This window comes from Chaetodon auriga, chromosome 4 (assembly GCF_051107435.1).
Source record: "Chaetodon auriga isolate fChaAug3 chromosome 4, fChaAug3.hap1, whole genome shotgun sequence".
Classification (NCBI taxonomy): Eukaryota; Metazoa; Chordata; class Actinopteri; order Chaetodontiformes; family Chaetodontidae; genus Chaetodon; species Chaetodon auriga.
Genome location: NC_135077.1, coordinates 16,721,196 through 16,745,885, shown reverse-complemented (window position 1 = coordinate 16,745,885; position 24,690 = coordinate 16,721,196). Strand labels below are relative to the sequence as shown.

The following is a 24,690-nucleotide window of genomic DNA, read 5'->3' as shown; positions in this document are numbered from 1 at the left end:
ACATCAACGATGGCATCATTTTATTCAAGTGTCCCAGTAACAACTGTGTGACAGAGACGCAGCATGAACAGCACCAGGACCCTGAAACCAAAGCAGCTTATTAAGTTTACACTTCCTGTATGTTTCCAAATTAAAAATATAGCTATAATATAGCTATAATTGAAGTTATGGAGTATTTGTGCATCCAAATATTAAACCCCTGCTGCTGCTGCTGCTGCTGCTGCTGCTGCCCTCCAGCTTCTCTGACCCCCATGAAACATGCAGTGTACTTTGACACTCACTAGGTGGCAGACATGCTACCACTGCTATGCAACATTTTACACACACACACACACACACACACACACACACACACACACACACACACACACAGTCATATATACGTAATTTATCTTGACATAACTTACAGTGCACAGCAGACATATTTCTATATGGTTGCTATTTGATGTAGCATAATAGACATAGTTTTCAAATTTGCATTTACATATTTCATATAGTTTATTATTTATGGTTGATTTATCTAGACGTATTGCATACAAATGTTCACTTTTTTGTTTCTTAACATGTTGTCTAAGATATTTCTTACTTCCTGTTGTTCTGCAATGGGAGCAACTGCAACTGAACCTATTCTCCCTCTGGGATCAATAAAGTGTCCTGATTCCGATTCTGATTATTCGCTAACTCACACAGCTGATGTGGTGACTCTTCTTCAATAGATGTGGATGTCAGACAACAACAGCCATGGTGACAAGCTCATTTTGTATTAAAAGTTATGAAATCATGTTTGTTGAGGTTTATATTCCCATCATATCTGTGGAGATGAGATGATGAAACTAATTTAACTACTTTATAAGAAAGCTGGATAACTTTATGTCTTTAATGAGATCTGCAGTGGGGTTTTTTGACCATGAGCCAAAGTATGCTGGTCTGGCCTGGCTGTGTGGCTCTGGGGGTCCACCACCTGTATAAACAGTGTGAATGAGAATATGATACAGTAACAACAGGCCACTGTGTTCTCTACAGAGTCCAAGAGAAGAGGAGAGTGTGAAGAACCCTGCATACAGAGAGATGAGCAGTTTACATGAGAGACTGGAAGACATTTCTGTCCAATCCAGTCAATCTTTACTTGAACTTTCCTCATTTCCTTATCAGTTGTATTATGCTGCTTTCAGGGGACCAAAGGGAAGGTGTAGTGATGGGGAAAGAGATGAAAATGCAGCAGGTTACAAGGAAAGCAAGATCGAGTAAAAAAATAAATAAATAAATAAATAAATAATAAGGTGAACTAAAGATTCACATAAAGTTGCAAATGACTAGGAGGAACGCAGGGGAGGATATCATTCCTCCTCTTTGGTAATGAGTGGTAAAGCAAATATTTAACTGACAAGATACTGCTGTACATTTGCTTCTATACCCGTGTTTTACTGGAATATAAAACTATTACAACTATTATAGTGCGTTGTGTAAGATGCTGAATTCATTTACATTTAGGCGTACACCTGTATATCAAAACCAAACAAATAAATACATACACATAAAAGAAAAAAATGCAGGCAGTTTGGTTTGGGCCTTTGATTCGGTAAAAAAGTAGTTACGTATGTGTAAAAACTACGTATTTTCTATATTTTTCTATGTTTTTTATATGCAATCATGTTCTGCATGTAAAACGTTATGTTGTGTACTGTACGACATGGGAGTCCCATGTTGATTTGCTGAAGTCAGAGGCTAACAAACTGAACACGGAACACGAGATCAGTCTTCTTTACCTTCCCTTTTCCTCGTCTCCTTCTCTCGTCCTACTGGAGGAAATAAATTTAAGTCCCGCCTTTAAGCACCTCTCTACCAATAGAAAGCGTGAGGAAATAAGTCAGAATCAAGGAGGGATAGCTAAACTATTGACGCTTAGCCCTGGGCTGTGGTTTAGTTATTAGCTGTGTCAAGCTGGTCAAATTTGAACATATACAACTGGTTTAATTTTTCAAATTAAATATCTTATCGAAAAACGCGTTAGCATTTTCCTAAATTTATCACAGATGTTTGGTCTATTTAAAAATACATTTCATGAAAAGTTAGATTTAATTTAAATATATGGTATTAACTATACTTGCAGAGAAGTTTGTTATGGTTTACCCTGTTCATGCTTTAATTCTGAAGGCATACTCGTACAGTTTCCGGTACAAATCTGACTTATTCTAGTTATTTTTACGCAGCCCATTAACAGCTGCCTGGTTGCTAGACGACTCAATCTGCGACACTGATGTGAAAACAGTAACGTCTGTGTTTTAAGAAAACAGAATTTTAACGGTTTCACGAAGCTATGGTCAACAGTGTGAAGGACCGGCTTGTTACGGGGACAGTCCGCAGTGTAGCGTACCAAAACCCGAGTTGTAGCATAGCTAACGTCTCTTTTGTTGCCCCATGTTTTCACCACTAGCAAGAGGGGCAACCTGAAGTGCGCTTTTTGACTTGAAAACAATGAGAGGTTTAAACGCGGATAAAGTCAAGTTTTTCAACTTAACGTAACGTTTGCTCACCAGCTATGTTCAGTGCAACTACTAAGCTGTCTCTGGAGGCGAGTGATGTTCAGACAGATGAAGACTGCGAGGAACTGGTGAGTCCTTACTTTTAATTAGATCAAGAATACAACTGAAGGTTCAGTTCGTGAATTAGTTCTGTGAGGACGCTTTAGCATTAACCGAAGTACTTACTGAAAGCATGTAGGTGTGCCGTTTGTCACTCTTGTGTCCATATCGATCCTGTGACAAGCCACAAAACTTCTCGTGGCGGTTGTTTCCAACACTTTTGGCTTGTTACCCCTTAAACCGAAGCGATGTCAGCTTGTTGTGACTTTGAGAGCATTTAAACCAAATCCCTTTAGTTTTTTTTTTTTTTTTTTGTCCATTTTAGAGCTGCAACGATTAATCGATCATCTGTCAACTATTAATTGAACGGGCTCATTTAATGTGAATATTTTCTGTTACTTTATTGTCATCTTTGGCTTTGGAAAACACTGACATTTTTCACCGTTCTCTGACGAACAACTAATCGATTAATCAAGAAACTAATAATGTAAGCATTTCAAAATATCTCCTCGCTGACTCACTCCTCTGTCCATCCCAGGTTGACGATGGCTTCTCTTTCTCCGCTGACATTTTGGAAAAGGTAAACAAACAAACTAATGATGAATTCCATTTGTGACATGACATGGAGTTTATTTCTTTGTTCAGAGCCATGCGGTGGACACAGTACAGGTTCTGCCTCACGGAATTACTTTGATGAATACACCTTTCCTCTGCTTTTGTTCAGAGTCAGAGAACGAGGAGGAAGAGATCTTCTGCCAAGCCTCCTCCTTCTCCAAGTAAGCCCTGCTCACCTGCTCTGTGTGGATGTATTGCAGAAGAAACCCACTCCAATGGTTGTTAATATGCAGTATGTATATTGCAGAATCTCCATACCTCTCCAGTATGAATGTGAACCCCAGGAGAGCAGCGGTGGCGGCCTGGAGACTGCCGAGGGCCTCCCTGGGGGACACCAGAGGGGACACACCCGGGGAGAGCGGCTCAGCTCGCCTCACGTCCCTCAGCAACGGGCACGGTAAGCATCGTACAAACAGAGCCGACGCTCTGCAGATTGTGCCTGTCCTCAGGAGGCATGGCGGGAGGAGAGGCTGCAGAAGCTCAGATTGAAAGAGAGATGATAGAGTGGGAGACTCAGACTCTGTTTGTTTGGCTGACTTTGGAGGTGTCCTGCTCAGTGCTGACGTGTTTGGGAAACTGAGGATGAGCAACTGTGCGAGTGTTGTAACAATATGCTGTTTAGCTTCGTCTTTTCTGAGAAGCAAAGATCTCGCTAAATAACTCCACAGCTACCTGGAAAACACTGAGTCTTGGGTTGGGTATTTGAGGGGAAATTGCAGGCTGCACAATAAAAAGAAAGCAGACTAAAAAGCTCCATAGAGTTACAGATTCTCTCTGGCTACATTACTTTCCATACTTTACTGCATTATGCCCCCTTGTTATTTGATCCATTTTTATATCTAAACATTGGATCAGTGGAGCTTCCTCTCAAAGGGTGCTGAATGCATGAGTCAGATGGAGTATTGATTTGTGTTGGGAAACATCTCTCTGTCTGCCTCCTTTCCAGATGCATCCCAGACGCTGAGATCAGAGCACGATGTGACACCGGAGCTTCTCAAACAGACCTTGAGCATGAGGAAACACAAACATCTCCACTCTGGATCCAATGGTGAGAGAACGTGTAGGTGTGTCAGAGTGAGAAACTAAGTGAGGAAAAAGTAGAGACGGTGTGAAGCTGAAGGTCAGATTTTGTGCTAAACAGAGGAGCTGGCTGAGGATAGTCTCAGGAGACCGAATCAGAAAGCAGAATGAGGGTCACATGCTATCACCTCCACCAGGTGTCTCATCACAGCAAGGCAAGTATGTGGGTGAATCTGTCTGTGTGATTAAGTACCGTCTTCCCATTTGTTCCCTTATGTTGCAGGCTTTGCCTTCAACACAGGGGACTACAGAGAGAAGGAGGACATGTATGATGAGATCATTCGGCTCAAGAAGGTAAAAGGGTTACAGAATGAAAGTTGTCTGTTTGGTATTTGGGGCGGCTGTGGCTCAGGAGGTAGAGCAGTCGTCCACCTATCAGGAAGTCGGTGGTTCAATCCCTGGCCTCGGCAGTCCACATGCCAAAGTGTCTTTGGGCAAGATACTGAACCCCAAAACTGCCCCTGATGCTGCCATTGGTGTGTGAATTCATATATACGTGACTTTGGATAAAAGCATCAGCCAAATCACTAATTGTAATTGTACTTAGGAAAAAAGCACATTGATACAACACTTTGCACATTAGGGTTTTATATTCAACAGAGTTTTTTTTAGGAAGATTTTAGTGTAAAATGGGAGGAATTCCAGTCTAATATTATCTGTGTTTATGGACTCTATTTTCCCATGATTTTGTGTCCAAGTGACTAATGTGCACAACAGATTTTGAAATTGGTTCAGTATTGAGTGAGAGCACTGCAGCCGTGAAACAGGCTGCAATGTGATCCCTCTGGGCATTTGAGCACCGTCAATGTACTGTATGTCCACTAAAGTGCTTTCTTGTGCCACTGACACACTCAAATTGTTATTCTTTATTCTATAAAGTGTCTGACAACATTATGGAGGTGGTCCCTACAGAGACAGATCTTTTGTTAAACAGGAAAACCCTGATTATCAGTATTAGAGAGGACAGAGATTTTTCTCTTGCGGGAGACTTTAGCATCAAGCTTCAGTGTAACATGACGTCTTTGGCCTACTCAAATGGCCTTGTGCAGTGCATTACTTACCTACTAGTTCTAATGTGCTGTTCTGTTCTGACTCAGGTGTTTGTTCCTCTTCAGACAGGAATTTAGGATCTCCATATCCACTCTACATGTTCTTGTCATCCTTTCTTTTCTTGATGTGTGGTTAAACACTAGTGCTCTTCCCTACAGAGTCTCCAGGCACAAAAGTGTGACAACCAGCAAATGAAAGCCAAGCTACGCCGCCTGGAGGAAGATAACGCTAAAAGAGAGAAACAGATAGAAGAATTGTTGGATCCCACTAAAGTATGATCACTAAATTGATTGTTTTTTCGTCATAGAAACTTTGGATAGACACATTTAAAACACTGAGTTTTTTTCCATAGGGCTCTGAATATACTCGTAGCTTTGTGGATAAGAAAAAAGAAGGGAGTGTGGTGAGTACGTCCAGTCTGCTGATGAACATAGCAGATTATTTTTAGCCCTGATTTTAACAGATTTTGTATCATTGGTTCTTTCTATCAAGGTTCTCAATGGGCTGAAACAGAGAATCCTGAAGCTGGAGCAGCAGTGCAGAGAGAAGGAGAATGCTCTGAGGTAGAACACACTCCCACCTTTGAGTAACTCCGTTTGGTTTATGTGTGAAGCAGCATAACTTTGCGGTTCTTTGCTTTTTCTCCAGTAAACTACAAAGTGAGCTGAGGACCACCAACCTGGAGGAGCTGAAGATCACAGTAGAAACCTACTATGAAGAGGTAACTTCTGTGCCTCTCAGTGCAAAGCGTTGTTACTCTTGAAGTCATTAAGTCTGTTGGCATGTTTCCGCGTACAGATTTCCCAAAGCAGAACACCTGAAACAACCACTGAGGGAAGGAGAGAAAGGAGCTCACGCTAAAAATACTGTTTGGATCAAAGATGTGCTCCTTGACTGCTCTGTTTTCTCGCCGTGTTAGAAGATGTTATCGTCACGTTTACTTTGGTTGCAGTGTGTGAGCTCAGCTGTGGAAAAGGAGCTCTCACCTAACTAGTAAAGCGAATGTTCGTGTGCTCGTCTTTCAGATCCAGAGGCTGAAGATGCTTCTGGAAGCTGCAGAGAAGAGGTATGTCTCTGCTTGATGTACACAAAGATCAGTCAGAGGAGACAGGAATGTAGAATTTGTGATGAATGCTGAAAAATACTGCCATCTCTGCATTTATTATTGTCCTCTGTTTTTCTCACTGCTTCTCTGCCCACAGTAGTCGAGCGGAGAGTAAATGCTCCCAGCGGCAGCAGAAAGCTTTAAGCTCCACGGTTCATCGTCTGTCTGAGAACCTGAAGCAGCTCCAGCAGGAGAACACAGCGCTCAGAGAGGAGCTCAACACTGACAATCCTGCAGGAGGAATCAAAGGTCTATTCTCACACTGACAGCCCCTCACTGCATAAAGACACCTCTCAAAAATAAAACTAGGGACATGTTGCTTAAAATGAGTAAAATGATCTGCCTGGAGAACAAGAAAATATCACTTATCTAGATTTTTCTGGAAACAGGTAAAAACATTTCTCCTCAAAGAACCCACAGTTATCATAGAAGTAGAGCAGCTAGAGCTAGTACACTTGACAAAGCAGCTTTGTGCTTATCAGTGTCGATCAAACAGCTTTATGATCCTGGAATCTCAGCAAGAAATTTGCAAGATAAGATAAAACTGTGTTGATCCCATGCCAGGAAAATTACTTGTTCGAGACAGCAAGGATGGAAAGGAGAGGTTCAAAAAGATAGATAGATAAATGATACAAGATAAAATCAACTATGTATGTACAGTATATACAAAAGAATAAAAAAGAAAATATTGCCTTGTGACAACTTATAATCAGTTTGGAACTGAAATATAAATTGAAATATTTCTTCTTTTTTGGTAACAATGGATTAGTGGGATGTAAAGAGCAGTGCACATACAGTGATGTACAAACTAAAAAAAAACAAAAAAAACAAATGATATAAGGAAATAAATAAATGTAAGGAAACAATTACATAAATTAATAAAACATAAAGACTAAGTAACAGTTGCACAACATCAGGTCATTCGTTGTGTCAGGGTCCTACAGCAGTCTGATTAATTAATGCAGTTCTATGTATTTAACTGGCTTGTAGGCAATCGTGGCAATTTTGTGTGTGTGTGTGTGTGTGTGTGTGTGTGTGTGTGTGTGTGTGTGTGTGTGTGTGTGTGTATCGTAGGTTACAGAGAGTGGAGTAAACAGAGACTGTTGAGAAGGCTGCTGGACGTGGAGAAGGTGAGAGGAAACTGTAGTTGTCCATGTCAACACTGTCTTAAACAGACAGAAGCTTCGTTACAAACTGACTCCCCTCTCCTCCTATCAGAGGCTGGAGAATAGCAGAAGACACGCCCAGTCCGCAAAGAGCATTGGCCGATTGGATCAGGAGGTCCAGGCCATGCCCACTGAGATTGTGGGCTTTACCATGGCAACAGAGGCAGGGGTCTCCGTGGGAACGAACACTGAGGATGGGGAGGATGTTTCTGATCTGACAGAACGCCTCAGCCAATTGGAGAAGGAGAGGGCGGAGCTTCAAGAGACACTATCTGGGAAAGAGTGAGTGAGCAGCAAGCTGAGAGCCTTCAGTTCACGTCCAGGGTTTCTACATGATGTTCAGTGAATGCATAATGTGAATCCATGACATGCAGAAAAGAGGGAGAAAACTTCACGTGGAGCTGTAGCTTCATGTCACCTGTGAGAACTGCTGTGGGCACAAAGCCGTGACATTTTGCTCTTGAGACTGAATCCGTGTCTTGTCTGTGTTTTCAGTGATGAACTGAGACAGTTGAGGACAGAGCGAGACGAACTGGAGAACGAGACAGAGCGATGGAGAGCTGAGCAGACAAAAGAACGGGACAAAGAGAGACAGCAGCATAAGTACGTGTCAGCTGCGATGTGCCTTGAGAACTTGAGATTTACATGATTTGTAAAGTTCTGCTTGTGTTTAATATCAAACGGAGTCCTGGTGTTATTAGACTGCTGTCGGATTTACATCTGAAAGCATCGTTTTATGGGGAAACCTTCTTAAGCCCATGACACAGATCACAGCTGGTGCCTTTCTTATAGAGATACTGTATAGTTACATCAGAAATGTCCCAGCAAACGCTTTTGGCATCGTCTTAAAGATCCACTGGAGAATTGTCTGTATGCAAATAGCATCTAAATATATAACAGCCAGGCAACAAACTGAGACGGCTGAAAGAAATGTGGCAGTGTGGGTGATGGTCATGTCAATATTCAGACTGAGTTTGTTTAACCTAAACCATCTGGATAACTAACAAGTCTGCAGGCTGTTAGCAGAGAAACTGATGTTGATGCTGGCATGCAACTGCCAGCTAATGCTAATGCTAATTATTACTTGATGTGTTTGCTGGTGTGTCTGATATACTGCACACACACTATGTCTGTGTGTGTATGTTATGTAAAACATAAATAAAACAGAATGTGATCACTTGCTAATCCTTTTTGACATATAACCAAAAGAAAACAGCACAAAGACAATATGTTTAATGTTTGGCCTCATCAGCTTCATTGATTTTTGTAAATATCTGTTTATTCTGAATTTGGTGCAGCAACACCTTTCAAACAAATTGGGACAGGAGCAACTAAAGACTGGGAAAGATGTGGAATGCTCCAAAAACACCTGTTTGGAACGTTCCACAGGTAAACAGGTTGATTGGTAACAGGTGATAGTGTCATGATTGGGTATGAAAGGGGCATCCTGGAAAGACTCAGTCGTTCTCGAGCGAGGATGGAGCGAGGTTCACCACTTTGTGAACACATGACTGTATGAACGATATCACTGCATGGGCTCAGGAACACTTCGTAAAACTGTTCAGGGTTGTATAATCTGTACTAGAGAACACCCACAATGGCAGCTAATTGTGTTTTGTCACTTGTCTGTGTGTTATTTATGCGTGTGTGTTTCTCAGACAGGAGTTGGACCAGCTGTGGGCAAGGATCCAAGCTCTGGAAGACAGAAGTAAACCTGCACAAGATGAGCTCTCCTCTGTCTCTGCCACATCGCCAGAGGACAATGAGGACACTCGGTTCGCAGCAGGACGAGAAGAGGGAGAAGAGAGGGACGCAGGAGGCAAACAAGACAAGGAGGAGCAAGGAGAGGAAGAGCTGGGTACAAATACAGAGAAGAAAAAAAGAGAGAAAGCAGCATTGGTCATCCAGGCAAACTGGAGGGGGCACAGAAACAGGGTATGACTCACACCACAGTTATGTAGAAGACACGATTGATGTGTGGGAATCCAAATATTCATACATTTACCCAAATTTTCCTCTTTCTGCCTCCGTCTCTCTCTGCATTCTACCTTAAGGACATTGTGATGTTGCAGTCGGCTTTAAGAGGCCACCTCCTCAGAGAGGCTCAGCTCAAGAACCTGCTGAAAGACACACAGAATAAGGTTTCACACGCACGCACGCACACACACACACACACACACCAAATACTTCCATATAGACGCACAGTCACTGAATCATGTTACACCTCTGATTAACCATATTCGGGTGAGGTAATCCATCAGTATTGCTCCTAATATCAGTATCACAGGTACTTTTTGAAACCACTGTAATAAAAAAGTCATATTTTGGGGGGTTAGGGTTTAATCATTCTTTGAGCATTATGCTTAAGCAAACATTCACATAGTATTACACTACAGTGTATGCACAGCATCTGGTTTTTGTCCTCATCCTGAAAGACAAAAAGCCTAATAAGCTGTTAACAGCTAATGAAAATTTTAGGTTTTTATATTTAGCCCGAGAGCTAAGCTAACAGGGCAGTAACAGAGGCTACCCCAAAGGCGAACAAAGATGTGTGATGGAAATCACAATGTGCTTTCCAGGAAGCACTGGTCCTGAGAGCAGAGTGAAGGATGTGGAAATTGAGACTAAGTCTTAAATGTACATGAATGTTCTTGTCTCAGCCATGGGCAATACTGCTGAGTAATCTCCATCTGTCTCACCACATCCATGTTTTCCTGTCTCTTTCTCCTTTTTGGTCTGTCTCTTCCTCTTCTCCTCCTTTCAGGCTGTAGAAGTGACAAACCACAGTGATGCTGCATCGCCCGTGGAAGGAGAGCTGGATGTGGCTGCTGTGACGTTGATACAGTCTGCATTCAGAGGACATCTGGCTCGCTGTAGTCTCGCAATAGAGAGGTGACTCATGTTTGCACAGAAAAATGTTAAAAGACCAGATCCAGTCAAACTTACAGTGCATTTTGCTGCATTATGTGTGTGTGTGTGTTTGTGCATTAGCTCAGGGTTCTCTGTGCCTTCTCTAATGGGAAACAGTTTGCCCACGCTGGTACCAAGAAGAGCGCGCTCAACACACACAGCCAGCAGAACTGGTGAGGTTCACGCATACTGATTTGTGATCAGTTTAAACAAAACTCAAACAAACAAAAAAAATAGATAACTGATTCACACTGACCATGTGGTACATAGAATCACCTTGAAATGGTTTAAATAACCATACCATAGTTCATCACATTACATTATTTTCCTCTTTTCTTAGGAGCTTCCTTTCCAACAACATCTTCTTCACATGAGACTCAAATCAGTAAAGCTAACTTTCTTTCAAAGTGGAAGCCTTAAGGTTTCAAATGAGAGCAGCACAGATGCAGTAGAGGTGCATTATCGCCACCGACTCTTGCACTCAGGTCACATTAGAAGGCGGTAAGCAGTCCTGCTGCACTAATCATGTGACTTTGCAAGGCAGCTGGATTGCTACATCACACTGCAGAATCTCTCATTAAAGTTAGATTAAGCTCTTTCATGCCGCTTGCCTCAACGCTGCAAGAAAAAATACTTCTCAATCATCCACACACACACAAATTATTACAGATGTGTTTATGCTTTCACCTGCTGTATTCAGTGAATGTATTTAATGCACATGTCTGAGTTTCCTCTTGCAGTTATGAGCAACTATTTAAATTGTACAGTCTTTAAACGTAAACAGAATATTTATGCGGAATGCAAATAAAGAAAACTTTAATTCAAGCATGACCCGACAAGGTCCAGATATAAAGGCATAAATGCATCCTGATGAAAGTACCATAGCTGCTTCATCTGTAAATATGTTGTCAAGGATGGGTCTGAATTGTGGCTGGTTACTGAATGTGTTGTTTTGTTGCCAAGGTGCTGCATCCGTCCATAAAGAAGAGGAGAAGCAGGGTGAGGAAGAAGACATCTGGCTTGTCTCTGGCACTCACTCCTCGAGGGTGACACCCTCAACAGGTTAGAGAGAGATGACACATACCCTTTATGTTTTGACTGTTTAAAGCAAGCAGGATCTTGAGGTCAGTTAGTTTTGTACGTGTATGTCTAAACTTGAAAATGATGTGATTTTCAATGTTAATGTGAAAATATGCTGAAATTGGAGCCAATTTCATGAAATCATGAATCATTCATGTTGAAATGTGCAAATTGCAAGCGTAAAATTCTTTTGTGCTTTGGTGCTCATTAAGGTTTTTTTTTTTGGGGGGGGGGGGGGGGATTATGGAAAGATGATTAAGCACAATCATACCTGTATACCTCCTTCAGACCAGACAGAGCTTCACTGCACAGCTGAGTCTGGTGGAGCCGCTGCAGTTGATTCTGATGACTCTGATGACATCATTGTGTCCCCGTCACGTCCTCTGAGAAGCAGAGAAGTCTTAATCTTATAGACCTTCTGGATTGCGTGTGTGTGTGTGTGTGTGTGTGTGTGTGTGTGAGGGAGAGAGCGAGAGAGAGTGTAGGCAGGAAGAATTCCTGCCTGTGTTTCGACTCAGAGCCTGAATGTCAGAGACTTGCACAGTCAAATGTACCAAATCGTTATGATTTATGTATTTCCGAGTTAAAATAAAGGTTGAATGAATGAATTTAGGTTCTTACTGAACCTGCAAATGACAGCTGGGATATTCCAGTATTCGGCAGGATGATACACATACAATATGTGCTGTCTGCTGATTGTCGCCTGTCTAAGCGCTTTTTTTCTACATTAATTACCAGAATATTCTGGGAAGTTGGCTGCAGGGTCTTTCACCACATGAACTTCATTAAGAGGCACATAAACACCTCACTTTGGTAATGGTGTTATTTAGGATCCTGTCAAAGTATGGTATGTCCATGACTCCCAGTGTTGATGTGAGGCTGTAGGATATTCTCTGTTAGTCTCACATGAGCACGAAATCAACACTCCCCCCTTTAATTCTAGGCTATTATGCCATTATCATTTCAGCCAAATTGCCCTTTCCAATTAGTCTTTTTGAGTTTTCTAGTGACTGTTTTGTTTGCCAAAGTTCCTCCTGCGTGGATATTGAAATTAAAATTCCAGTAACAAATGTATTCATTTCTCTCAAACTAACTGGCCCCAGTGAGCCACATCACTGTGAATTCCCTTTGGAGGCTTGAAATAATGAATGAATCACATTTTGACAGGCCTGATTTGTAACACACAAAGATCATTACGCGATGCTTAATAGATTCTGGCTAATTCTGAGGTTTGATTGAGGGATGATTCTCAGCTGATGCACTATTGAGTCAAACTGTGAATAAATTATAGATCAGTCTGCTGCAATACTAAACACACAGTCAGTCCAGTGGAGGATACACAGCGAGTGTTTGTCTAATGCCAGTAATGTTTGTGTTCTGAAGCAGACAAATGATAACCTGTAGGTCAACAAAGACAATGGATGAATGCAGTTTTCTCCACGAGATGTGTGTAACTTAATTTCTGAAACATTCAATAAAATGCTGTTTCTATAATGAAACCTCCCGTTTCTGATGTAGTTCTTGTATCTATGTGTACATACTGAAGTACAGTGTTTTATAGTTTTATATGAAATTTGCATGATTATATTTTAGACTTGTACTCTACTACACTTCAGACAGAAGGATTGAACTTTTCACTCCTGATTTATTGACAATTACTAGTTAGTCTTCGGATGAAGCATTAACATAAAAAACATGGTAAACTTATAAAAAAGGAAACACATTTTTGAAGATTAAACTGAAGATTTTGGCTTGTGGCAGCTTCTCTGTAAAAAGCTGTGTGGATGGGGTACAGGGTGTATAAGGATTTAATTAATCAAAAGTAAAAGTAGGCGGCAGAACACCTCCTGTCAGACGGTCATTGGATTATTATTGCTTAGACATTAAAGTGTAATGAGCATCAATGAATCTTGGAATTTTGAAATTCTATTGATCCCGACAGCAATCAATAAATCAAACACTCTGACTAAATAAATAAATAATAATAAAATCCGGAGTTTGTGGCTGTTTTAGGCCAATACAAACTCATCCAATCATTTGGCCCGAATGAAACGTCTGAACCCAGACGTTTTCATTTTCCTTCAAATGAGACTGAAACAAGTCGTTACAGCCCTGACGCAAAATGTAAATGGATAAAAGTGAATAAAAACGTAACTTGAAAACAAAATGAATAAAAATAACGTCAAAAATGCAAAAACGGAACTAAACAAAACACCAAGTCCACTGTCGGAACATAACAGTGCAACATCCAGCGGAAGTAAACAAAGCATTGGCGCCAGTCGACTCGTGTAAATTGATTTATTAAATTAGCAGAGTTTAGTCTCAAGTCATTTATATTTCGATAACGATGTCTTCGGTTGAGTGTTGGAGAGAGTTTGTCAACGAGCGGCTAACTGCTGCTGCTGAAGAAAGAGTCAGAGTTTTAAAAAGATCATCGTAGAGTACGAGGAAGAGATCGATCGTCAGACCAAACTGTTGGATATCGTTTGGAAACCCCAAATTAAATTGCCAGTTAATGACAATTTTAAGGAGTTAAGTTGAGCAAAGCCTGTGTCATGTTCATTTTTAACTGCTGACCAATTGATTAAATGACAGTTGTAAGACTGAAAAGTTACTTGATGTATAATGTACATACAGTGAAATAAAAATATACATATTCTAAATACTGTGTAGTTGAATTTTAGTACTGGTCATGTATACAAGTATGTATCAACAGTGCACAAATGTAAGCCTGTGTACTCTGCCCAGTACCCACACAATACCTCCACAATAATAAAAATAATCCAATTTGGCATTGATAGAAGCCATTCTGCATAATGGTTAGTTCAATATGTCTGCCTTCAAATGGATTTTACCAATAATACTTCTCTACTTTTACTTAACATCTGAATGCACTGTGAATTACACGAGTGTTTCTACTTCACTAATCTTGATATTTCTCCCACCAATGCTCATTTGTGCAATGAAGAGAGGCAGATGTAAAACCTTGCGACTGATTTTCAACAAACAAACAAACAAACAAACAAACAAACAAACACGTATATTCTGTCTGCCAGCCTTGTCTTACCTAAATAAGAGTGCCCTCCTGACGTCTCTCATCCCCTCTCCTTCTGTTCCCAGTATTCCTCTCTGCCTCTCTGACCTTTTCTTGAAGCCTCCCTCTCTGTGTAACCTACATGGCACAGTGTAATATCACATGTTCAACCTTTTCCTTCGTTCCACATCTCTCACACCTGTCATTATTTGTTTTCCCCAGGATAACGATTGTGTCATTCAGTCCCGTGTGTCCCACCCTGAGTCTTGTCATAATAATTTCATCCCTTCTGTTCCTTTCTTTGAAATACCTTGTTAGGACTGATTTTTGAATTTTGTGATTAAAAAAAGCCACCAACTGAAAGCGGAACTAAAAGCTTCCGCATTTCCACTGTCGAAACTCTACAGTGTGACATCTGGCGGAAGGGATTTAGGGAAGCGCCACAACAGTTGACTATTGAAGTGTTGAGTCAACAGGAGATACTGAAGTCGTCCCGCTGCTGATCATTGAATTAGTAACTCGGCACCAATGTCTTCGGTTGAGTATTTGAGAGAGTTTGTCAACGAGCGGCTAACTGCTGCTGCTGAGGAAATATTCGGAGTTTTTAAAAAGACTGTCGTCGAGTATGAGGAAGAGATCGATCGCCAACGCAAACTGCTGGATATTGTTTGGAAACCCCAAATTAAACTGCACAGGATAGGTGTGTGAAACGTAAATAAGCTAAATGGGGAATTCGCCTTACATATTATCCAAGTACTTTGAATATTAAGTTGTACTTATTTGTTTGCATGTCTGTATTCATTCTTTAGCATCACAGTCGTGTCCTGTTCCCTTTGTTGTGTCCCTCCAGAGCTCCCACAGCAACATGTCTGTAAGGAGGAGGAGGCTCCCGTTGACCAGCAGCTCTGTAAGCAGGACAGGAGCTCCAGTCTGGACGGAGAGGACTCAGAGCCTCCACAGATTAAAGAGGAACAGGAGGAAGTGTGCAGCAGTCAGGAGGGAGAGCAGCTTGTACTGAAGCAGGAGACTGATACCTTCATGTTGGCTCCTGCTTGTGAGGAAAGTGACCATCAGCCCATGTCCCACAACTGTGATGGAGCTGAGAGCCAAGATCAGAAAGGAGACAACCATGAGGATTCAGGATCAACTGAAAATGCAGAGCCAAAAGCAGAGGAAAGACGTAACAAAAGTGAAAGTCACACTAACAACGGACACAACCTCAATTTGTCAGAGATTGACAGTGATGCTCAGACAGTTAAATGGTCTCTCAAATATGACACGTATGCGAAAGCTTTTAAATATCAGTCCAAATTTTATGGACAACTGAGAAGATACACAGGCGAGAAGCCACATTCATGCAGCACCTGTGGGAAAAGCTTCCGTTGGACATCATCGTTGAATGCTCACATAAGAATCCACACAGGTGAGAAGCCATATTCATGCAACACCTGTGGGAAAAAATTCAATCAGATGTCATCACTGAACTCTCATCTAAGAACCCATACAGGTGAGAAGCCATATGGATGCACCTACTGTGGGAAAAGGTTCTCTTGGACTTCAGCACTGAAAACTCATATAAGACTCCATACAGGTGAGAAACCATACTTGTGTAACACCTGTGGGAAAGGATTCGTTGAAATGTCAAGATTGAAAGTCCACGAGGGAACGCACACAGGTGAGAAGCCGTACCTTTGCAAGACCTGCGGGAAAAGATTCTCTTGGATGTCAACTCTGAAAAAGCACGCAAGAATTCACACAGGTGAAAAGTCATTAAATTGGAAAACATCAGTGGGTTTTCAGAGTTGATAGTACCTTGATAGTCCCCATGAGAAGAGCGCACACTGGAGAGAACCTGTGGCTTTGTCAGACATGAGGGAAAAGACTGTTAGATGTGTGTCATTTGGCAAAGTCCTATTAAAGGTGAATTTACCTTCTTTTTGTTATTTTATACACTAGTGAAGTCAAATAGCAGCCCCTATATATGTTGCTGAAAATGGACAGACTTTTATACATGGGATTACTTAAACTGTGGAGCGTCCTTGCACAGATTTGACACACTGCCCTGGACGTGTCCCAGTGCCACTGGATCAGCTGTTGAGACCCCCAAACTAACCTTCCCTAATGGCACTTCCCAGTATAATAAAATGCACCTCTATGTCACACACAAACCACCAAACCGCCGACACTAACCCACAAAGTGTGAGCGGATCCATTGCGGTATATATATGTTCACAAATCGCGCCGATACTCGAACCAATTCCTGAACTAGCGAGGCTTCGAACGTCATCAGTGACGTTACTACTAAAAGTTGCCACTAAACACTTTACTACATCCAGTGAAATACACATATACATATCCTAAATACTGTGTACTTGTATTTGAGTACTGGTAATTCATAGATACGTATCAACAGTGCACAAATATAAGCCTTTGAGATCCACTTTATACCTGTACTGCACTACTTCACTCATCTTCATACTTCTCCAACCACTGCTTAATTGTGTTTTTATGAACATTGTCTGTGAATGAACAAAAGAGATGGATCTTTGCTCAAACTACTAGTTTAGAAAAGAGTACAAAGTTTCCCTGTGCAATGAAGAGAGGTGGATGTGAATCCTTGCGACTGATAATAAACTTATTAAAGTTATGAAGAAGCCATCCGCGGAAAGCGGAACTAAAAGCTCCTGCACTTCCACTGTCGGAACTCTACAGTGTGACATCCGGCGGAAGTAAATTAGAGAAGCGCTGCAACCGTTAACTAACTTTGAGTGGTCAGTTAACAGGAGACATTGAAGTTGTCCCACTGCTAATTATTGAATTTGTAGTCAAGCAGCAATGTGTCCGGTTGAGTATTTGAGAGAGTTTGTCAACGAGCGGCTAACTGCTGCTGCTGAGGAAATACTCAGAGTTTTTACAAAGACTGCTTTGCTGTTCAGTGGAGGATACACAGCGACTGTATGTTTAATGCCAGTAATGTTTGTGCTCTGAAGCAGACAAATGATAACCTGTAGGTCAACAAAGTCAATGGATGAATGCAGTTTTCTTCACGAGATGTGTGTAACTTAATTTCTGGGACGTTCAATAAAATGCTGTTTCTACAATGAAACCTCTCGTTTCTGATGTAGTTCTTGTTTCTATGTGTACATACTGAAGTACAGTGTTCAACTTTAAAGGAAAGTTTAAGGTACCTGTACTTTACTGGAGTATTTGCATGATTATATTTTATACTTGTATCCCACTACGCTTCAGACCAAAAGATTGTGCTTATTACTCAAATGAAGTATTGACATACAAACATGGGAAACTTATAAAATGCAACACATTTTTGAAGATTAAACTGAAGATTTCCAGCTGTTTTTGCCTTGTGGCAGCTTCTTTGTAAAAAGCCATGTGTGGATAGGGTATAGGGTGTATATAGATTTTAATAATCACAAGTAAAAGTACTGTATCTGTTTTATTAACCAAAAATATAATGAATGAGTATTAGCAATTGCTCCACAAATACAACATAGAAGAACAATATTAAAACCAGAGCCAAAGTAGGTAATAAACGACTAAATTAAACATGGATAAGATTTATTTTGAGAGCTTTGAAATGGGAAATGCAGTACAAATTTGACACATGTAAAAGTAACGAGTGCAACCAATAATTGAAGCGTGTCGGTAATAAATGTTACAAGCATTTTGTTATTTTTGTTGAAATTCGATTGACATTCCGACAGAGATCAATAAATCAAACACTCTGACTAAAAAGATAATCCGATATCTGTGGCTGTTGCAGGTTTGTAATAAGCTCATTCAATCATTTCACTTTTTACAGCTCCGACGCAAAGGCTCAAAGAAAAGTTTTAAAAAAAAAAAAAAAAAAAAAACCCAAAGCGGAACGAGAGAAAACATAGATTCCACTGTCGGAACTCAAGAGTGAAACACCCAGAGCGAAGAGAAGATTTATGACAAGTCGAGTGGTGTAGATGGATTTATTAAGAAATAGTTGAAGTTAGTGTTAAATTGTCAGAGTGGGTATTACAAGAAATAGGGGACAAGAGAGGAAGGAACAAGTCACACTAGGCAGACTGAGAATTGGCCACAGCAACCTTAACAGCACACTCTTCATCATGGGACAACATCCAACAGGCAGTTGCAATCAGTGTCACGAGGCTGAGACTGTAGAGCGTATTTTCATGTCATGCAGGAAATTTACACGCGAGACACGAGTTATGATGACACAGCTACGGAAAATAGGGCAGGTGGAGGACAACATTAAATATATATTAGAGTGTGGGGATAATGAGCAAGGGAGGAAATGGATTTCCCGTTTTCTCAGAACGACTGCGCTGGACAGACAGATTTAGGGAGATGCTACAGTATCTCCCCTGGATCATGATGGAAAGCGTATCCAGAAGATGGCAGTAATGCAACATCGTGGATGCCAGCTGCCGTAAAACCAAACAGAAGAAGAAGACGAAGAAGAAGAAGGATTTGTATTTCGATAATAATGTCTTCGGTTGAGCATTTGAGAGAGTTTGTCAACGAGCGGCTAACTGCTGCTGCTGAGGAAATATTCGGAGTTTTTAAAAAGACTGTCGTGGAGTACGAGGAAGAGATCGATCGCCAACGCAAACTGCTGGATATTGTTTGGAAACCCCAAATTAAACTGCACAGGATAGGTGTGTGAAACGTAAATAAGCTAAATGGGGAATTCGCTTTACATATTATCCAAGTACTTTGAATATAAAGTGGTACTAATTTGGTTTGCATGTCTGTATTCTTTCTTTAGCATCACAGTCGTGTCCTGTTCCCTTTGTTGTGTCCCTCCAGAGCTCCCACAGCAACATGTCTGTAAGGAGGAGGAGGCTACCGTTGACCAGCAGCTCTGTAAGCAGGACAGGAGCTCCAGTCTGGACGGAGAGGACCCAGAGCCTCCACAGATTAAAGAGGAACAGGAGGAAGTGTGCAGCAGTCAGGAGGGAGAGCAGCTTGTACTGAAGCAGGAGACTGATACCTTCATGTTGACTCCTACTTGTGAGGAAAGTGACCATCAGCCCATGTCCCACAACTGTGATGGAGCTGAGAGCCAAGATCAGAAAGGAGACAACCATGAGGATTCAGGATCAACTGGAAACGCAGAGCCAAAAGCAGAGGAAAGACGTAACAAAAGTGAAAGCCACTCAAACAATGGATATAACCCTAACTTGTCAGAGATTGACAGTGATGCTCAGGCAGTTAAAAGGTCTTTCAAGTGTGACACATGTGGGAAAACTTTTAAATATCAGTCAAAATTTTATGGACACCTGAGAAGTCATACAGGTGAGAAGCCATTTATGTGCAGCACCTGTGGGAAAAGATTCAGTCATGTGTCAGCGTTGAACGTTCATGTGAGAATCCACACAGGTGAGAGACCATATTCTTGCAAAACATGTGGGAAAGGATTCATTCAGATGTCAGCACTGACCTCTCATAGAAGAATCCATACAGGTGAGAAGCCATATTTATGCAACACCTGTGGGAAAAGATTCAGTCACACGTCAACATTGACCTCTCATAGAAGAATCCACACAGGTGAGAAGCCGTACTCATGCAACAACTGTGGGCATAGATTCAATCAGATGTCATCTTTGACCTCTCATAGAAGAATCCACACAAGTGAGAAGCCGTACCTTTGTAAGATCTGCGAGAAAAGATTCTCTAAAATGTCAGCCTTGAAAAGGCACACAAGAGCCCACACAGGTAAAAAATAATATAACTGCAAAACATCAGAGGGTTTTCCAAGTTAATTGTGCCTTGATGGTCCACATGAGAAGAGCCCAGACTGGAGAGAACCTGTGGCTCTGCACGACTTGTGCCAAAAGTTTGATGTGTGTCATTTAGCAAAGTACATAAGATCACATACAGGCAGGTTGCTTTGTATTTGCAAAACATGTGGGAGACAGTCCAGTTTTCCTGATTCATGGTCAAAGCAAAGAAGAACTCAGAAGTGTGGAGCCTCATAATTGCAGCAGTTGTTGGAAAAGCTGGACTCAAATCACAAACTTGATAAAGGACCAGTATACACAGGAGAAACCACTGAGCTCAGACACCTGTGGAGATGTGTTCACCAACTGACTGAAACACATTTTTGCAATAGCTACATCTCCGTAATTGAATGTCAAATGTTTTCTATAAAGCTGAGATGTCAATATCTTAATGTGAATTTTCCATTCATAATTCATGACTGTATGACACTTCTGTCAGTAACAGTGTTTCTATGAAACAATCCCAATCTCCCAAATGGAGAAGAAACATCAGTTTCACAGTGAAAGCAGCAGCTGATGAAGTGATGCTGTAATCTTGATTGTTGGTTCCATCAAATGTTGATTTATGAAGCTGTGTACTTGCAAGATATGCAGAAAAGGTTTCAGTTCAGTAAGATGCATAAATTCACAGTTTAACCATAAGGTTATCTTTACATATTTTACACTATGTTTGAGCAACAGCATTTCTCTGAACAGTCATGGTCCTCTATCTTGGGAATCTTCGACAGTGAGTGCACAGTGGTGGCTGTTAGACAGATGGTGTCATGTGCATGACTGTTGATTGTTGTTTGCATAAGACCAGTCCCTGAATGTCATAAGTGTTCATTTTTCAAAAGACCAGAGTCTTGTGGTGTTTTAAATTAATTAATAAATTTTTCCCAGTAGTTCCAATGTCAGATGAGTGTATAAAATAAGATGTGCTGTTAAATAAACCAAAAGGTTGTAGAATGGGCAAGATCATTTCCACCTTGTCTCGCTGCTACACAATAAATGTCATGGCCTGTCAGTAATCAAAAAATAAAATAAAATCTGGCATTGTCAGCAGTCATTCTGCACAATGATTATTTCAATGTGTCTAACTGTGCTTTCACCTAACGTTTTGAATTACATTGTGGCATTTCTACTTCCCTCATTTTAATACTTCTCCCACCACTGCTTGTCTATTTTATTTTATTTTTTTTATAATGAACACTATCTGTGAAGGAATAGAAGAGATGGATCTTTGGTCAAACTGCTAGTTTAGATAAGGGTACGTACGTACGATGTAAATCCTTGCGACTGATTCAGCAGACAAGTTTTGAGAATTAAAAAAAAAAAAAAAAGCCGTCAACTGAAAGCGGAACTAAAAGCTCCCGCACACCCACTGTCGGAACGCTCCGGTGTGACATCTAGCGGAAGTAAAATCTATAAGCGCTTAAAGTGTTGTTTTAGTTCAAGTGTTTAATTCACAAAGGGGGCAATATTGAAGTCGTCCCGCTGCTAATTATTGAATTAGTAATTCGGTAACAATGTCTTCGGTCGAGTATTTGAGGGAGTTTGTTAACGAGCGGCTAACTGCTGCTGCCGAAGAAATATTCGGAGTTTTTGAAAAGACTGTCGTCGAGTACGAGGAAGAGATCGATCGTCAACGCAAACTGCTGGATATTGTTTGGAAACCCCAAATTAAACTGCACAGGATAGGTGTGTGAAACGTAAATAAGCTAAATGGGGAATTCGCCTTACATATTATCCAAGTACTTTGAATATTAAGTTGTACTTATTTGTTTGCATGTCTGTATTCTTTCTTTAGCATGCGCAAGATAGGTGTGTATAACGTAATTAAGCTAAATGAGGAATTTGCTTTACATATTATTCAAATACTTTGGGACTTGTTTTGTTTGCATGTCTGTATTCTTTCTTTAGCATCACAGTCGTGTCCTGTTCCCTTTGTTGTGTCCCTCCAGAGCTCCCACAGCAACATGTCTGTAAGGAGGAGGAGGCTCCCGTTGACCAGCAGCTCTGTAAGCAGGACAGGAGCTCCAGTCTGGACGGAGAGGACTCAGAGCCTCCACAGATTAAAGAGGAACAGGAGGAAGTGTGCAGCAGTCAGGAGGGAGAGCAGCTTGTACTGAAGCAGGAGACTGATACCTTCATGTTGACTCCTACTTGTGAGGAAAGTGACCATCAGCCCATGTCCCACAACTGTGATGGAGCTGAGAGCCAAGATCAGAAAGGAGACAACCATGAGGATTCAGGATCAACTGAGAAAGCAGAGCCAAAAGCAGAGGAAAGACGTAACAAAAGTGAAAGTCACACTAACAACGGACACAACCTCAGTTTATCAGAGATTGACAGTGATGCTCAGACAGTTAAAAGGTCTCTCGAGTGTGACATATGTGGGAAAACTTTTAAATATCAGTGCAAATTTCATTATCACATGAAAAAACACACAGGTGAGAAGCCATATTCTTGCAGCACCTGTGGGAAAAGCTTCGCTTGGACGTCAGCATTGAACGTTCATGCAAGAATCCATACACGTGAGAAGCCATATTTGTGCAACACCTGTGGGAAAAGTTTCTCCTGGTTATCAACATTGAACTCTCATCTAAGAGTCCATACAGGTGAGAAGCCATTTTCGTGCAACACCTGTGGGAAAAGATTCAGACAGATGTCAGGACTGATCTCACATAGAAGAAGCCATACAGGTGAGAAGCCATATTTGTGTAACACCTGTGGGAAAAGATTCTCCTCGTCATCAACATTGAATGTTCATGCAAGAATCCATACAGGTGAGAAGCCATATTTGTGCAACACCTGTGGGAAAAGATTCCGTCATATGTCAGCACTGACCTCTCATAGAAGAATCCACACACAGTGAGAAGCCGTACCTTTGCAAGACCTGCGGGAAAAGATTCTCTAAGATGTCAGGCTTGAAAAGGCACAGAAGAACCCACACAGGTAAAAAATAATATTACTGCAAAACATCAGAAGGTTTTCAGAGTTAATTGTGCCTTGATGGTCCACGTGAGAAGAGCCCAGACTGGAGAGAACCCGTGGAAGAACCTGATTTGGCAGTCAGTGGTTCACGAACATTGAAAATGTGTTCACTGGCACAAAAGGTGACACTGGAGACCTCGGACTGTTGAGCAACTTAAGTCATGTATCAAGCAAGAACAGGAATGAATTTCACTTTCAGTTCGTGTCAGTTCCTGAACACTTCCCGGGTGTTATTAAAAGAACAGGTGATGTCAGACAGTGCTGAACAGGCCCCTTCCCAACTTTTTTGGAAAGTGTTCTTAGCATCAAGTTCTGAGTGTATTTATACATAAACTAACATTTCTTAGTTTGAACATTCAATATACTCGTGTTGTATTCAACTGAATATCAGTCAAAAAGGATTTGGAAGTCATAGCGTTCTGTTTTGGTTTACATTTTACACAGACATCCCAGCTTTTTGTGGAATCAGGGTTGTGCATTTTGGCTTCATCTGAATTTCGTATGTGTGACAGTTTTACTGGCTGAAGTAATGGAACGCAAATCCTGGCACCTACAAATGTCAGTTCTCCCGAGTAATGTATCCACCTCTTAAGTTTCTCTGATGACACTCCTGACATTCATTTTTCTGCATCAACAAGCCTCATTGTAGCACGTCAATAGACACCAAAGAGTTGGCCCACAGAATGTTGATAGATTAATCAAAGAAACCTTGCAAATGTCAGACTACTTGTGTTAAGGAATTGCTGCTACTACTACTGAGTCATGGCTCTCAACTATAGACATCACATCATATATCATTTGTAAACACAACAAAGGAAATGATATTGTTTACTTTGCCTTAGAAATCATCACAGCTGTGTGCAGTTCTTGACAGGGAGGTAAAACTTGGCAAAACAGCAGTAGTGGAAGTAAGTTTTCCTTCTGTTTTCAGTCAGGGTTATGCATCTGTCTCACAGAAAAATCAAGTTGTTTTATATGTAAAATCATATTTACCAAAGTATCTGTCAAGTAAATATAGCCTAAAAAGCATTTACCTCTGAAATCTAGTTAAGTAGAAGAATGTATATAAAATAAAATTGCTGAAAGCACAAATACATCAAATCTGATTTTTTTTTTTAAACTGGACCTTCCGAGCTTTAGACTTCAGTGTGAATCTCGTACTATTACGTGAGTTTTATTGTTATAATAAATACACGACGTCAAAAACCAGCTTTTCTTTTTTTTGTTTAATTCTATTGAGGCAACTGTGTAGCCTCAATATCATAAAGGTGCTCTTAAAAACAGGCAACACCCCCCATTC

General features: G+C 41.0%; 3 protein-coding genes across 3 annotated transcripts; all 3 read left to right on the top strand.

Annotated features, from left to right (window-relative positions):
* Positions 1-2,199: 2,199 nt before the first annotated feature.
* Positions 2,200-13,082, top strand: iqce (IQ motif containing E). Its single transcript, XM_076727673.1, has 21 exons — positions 2,200-2,611; positions 3,121-3,162; positions 3,307-3,358; positions 3,445-3,594; positions 4,144-4,245; positions 4,501-4,571; positions 5,486-5,599; positions 5,680-5,730; positions 5,820-5,890; positions 5,976-6,048; positions 6,353-6,393; positions 6,530-6,681; positions 7,507-7,562; positions 7,651-7,880; positions 8,094-8,201; positions 9,257-9,533; positions 9,653-9,739; positions 10,363-10,490; positions 10,590-10,681; positions 11,472-11,570; positions 11,877-13,082. Exons 1-21 carry the CDS (start codon positions 2,540-2,542, stop codon positions 11,999-12,001), a joined length of 2,193 nt encoding a protein of 730 aa, XP_076583788.1. The 5' UTR covers positions 2,200-2,539; the 3' UTR covers positions 12,002-13,082.
* Positions 13,083-15,071: 1,989 nt separating this feature from the next.
* On the top strand, positions 15,072-17,715 carry LOC143319086 (uncharacterized). Its single transcript, XM_076727679.1, has 3 exons — positions 15,072-15,322; positions 15,473-16,129; positions 16,298-17,715. Exons 1-3 carry the CDS (start codon positions 15,151-15,153, stop codon positions 16,426-16,428), a joined length of 960 nt encoding a protein of 319 aa, XP_076583794.1. The 5' UTR covers positions 15,072-15,150; the 3' UTR covers positions 16,429-17,715.
* An 842-nt stretch (positions 17,716-18,557) lies between these two features.
* Positions 18,558-24,521, top strand: LOC143319082 (uncharacterized). The gene is made up of 4 exons (XM_076727674.1): positions 18,558-19,289; positions 19,441-20,181; positions 22,358-23,098; positions 23,183-24,521. The coding sequence occupies exons 1-4, from the start codon at positions 19,049-19,051 to the stop codon at positions 23,269-23,271; spliced, it is 1,812 nt and encodes a 603-aa protein (XP_076583789.1). The 5' UTR covers positions 18,558-19,048; the 3' UTR covers positions 23,272-24,521.
* Positions 24,522-24,690: the final 169 nt, after the last annotated feature.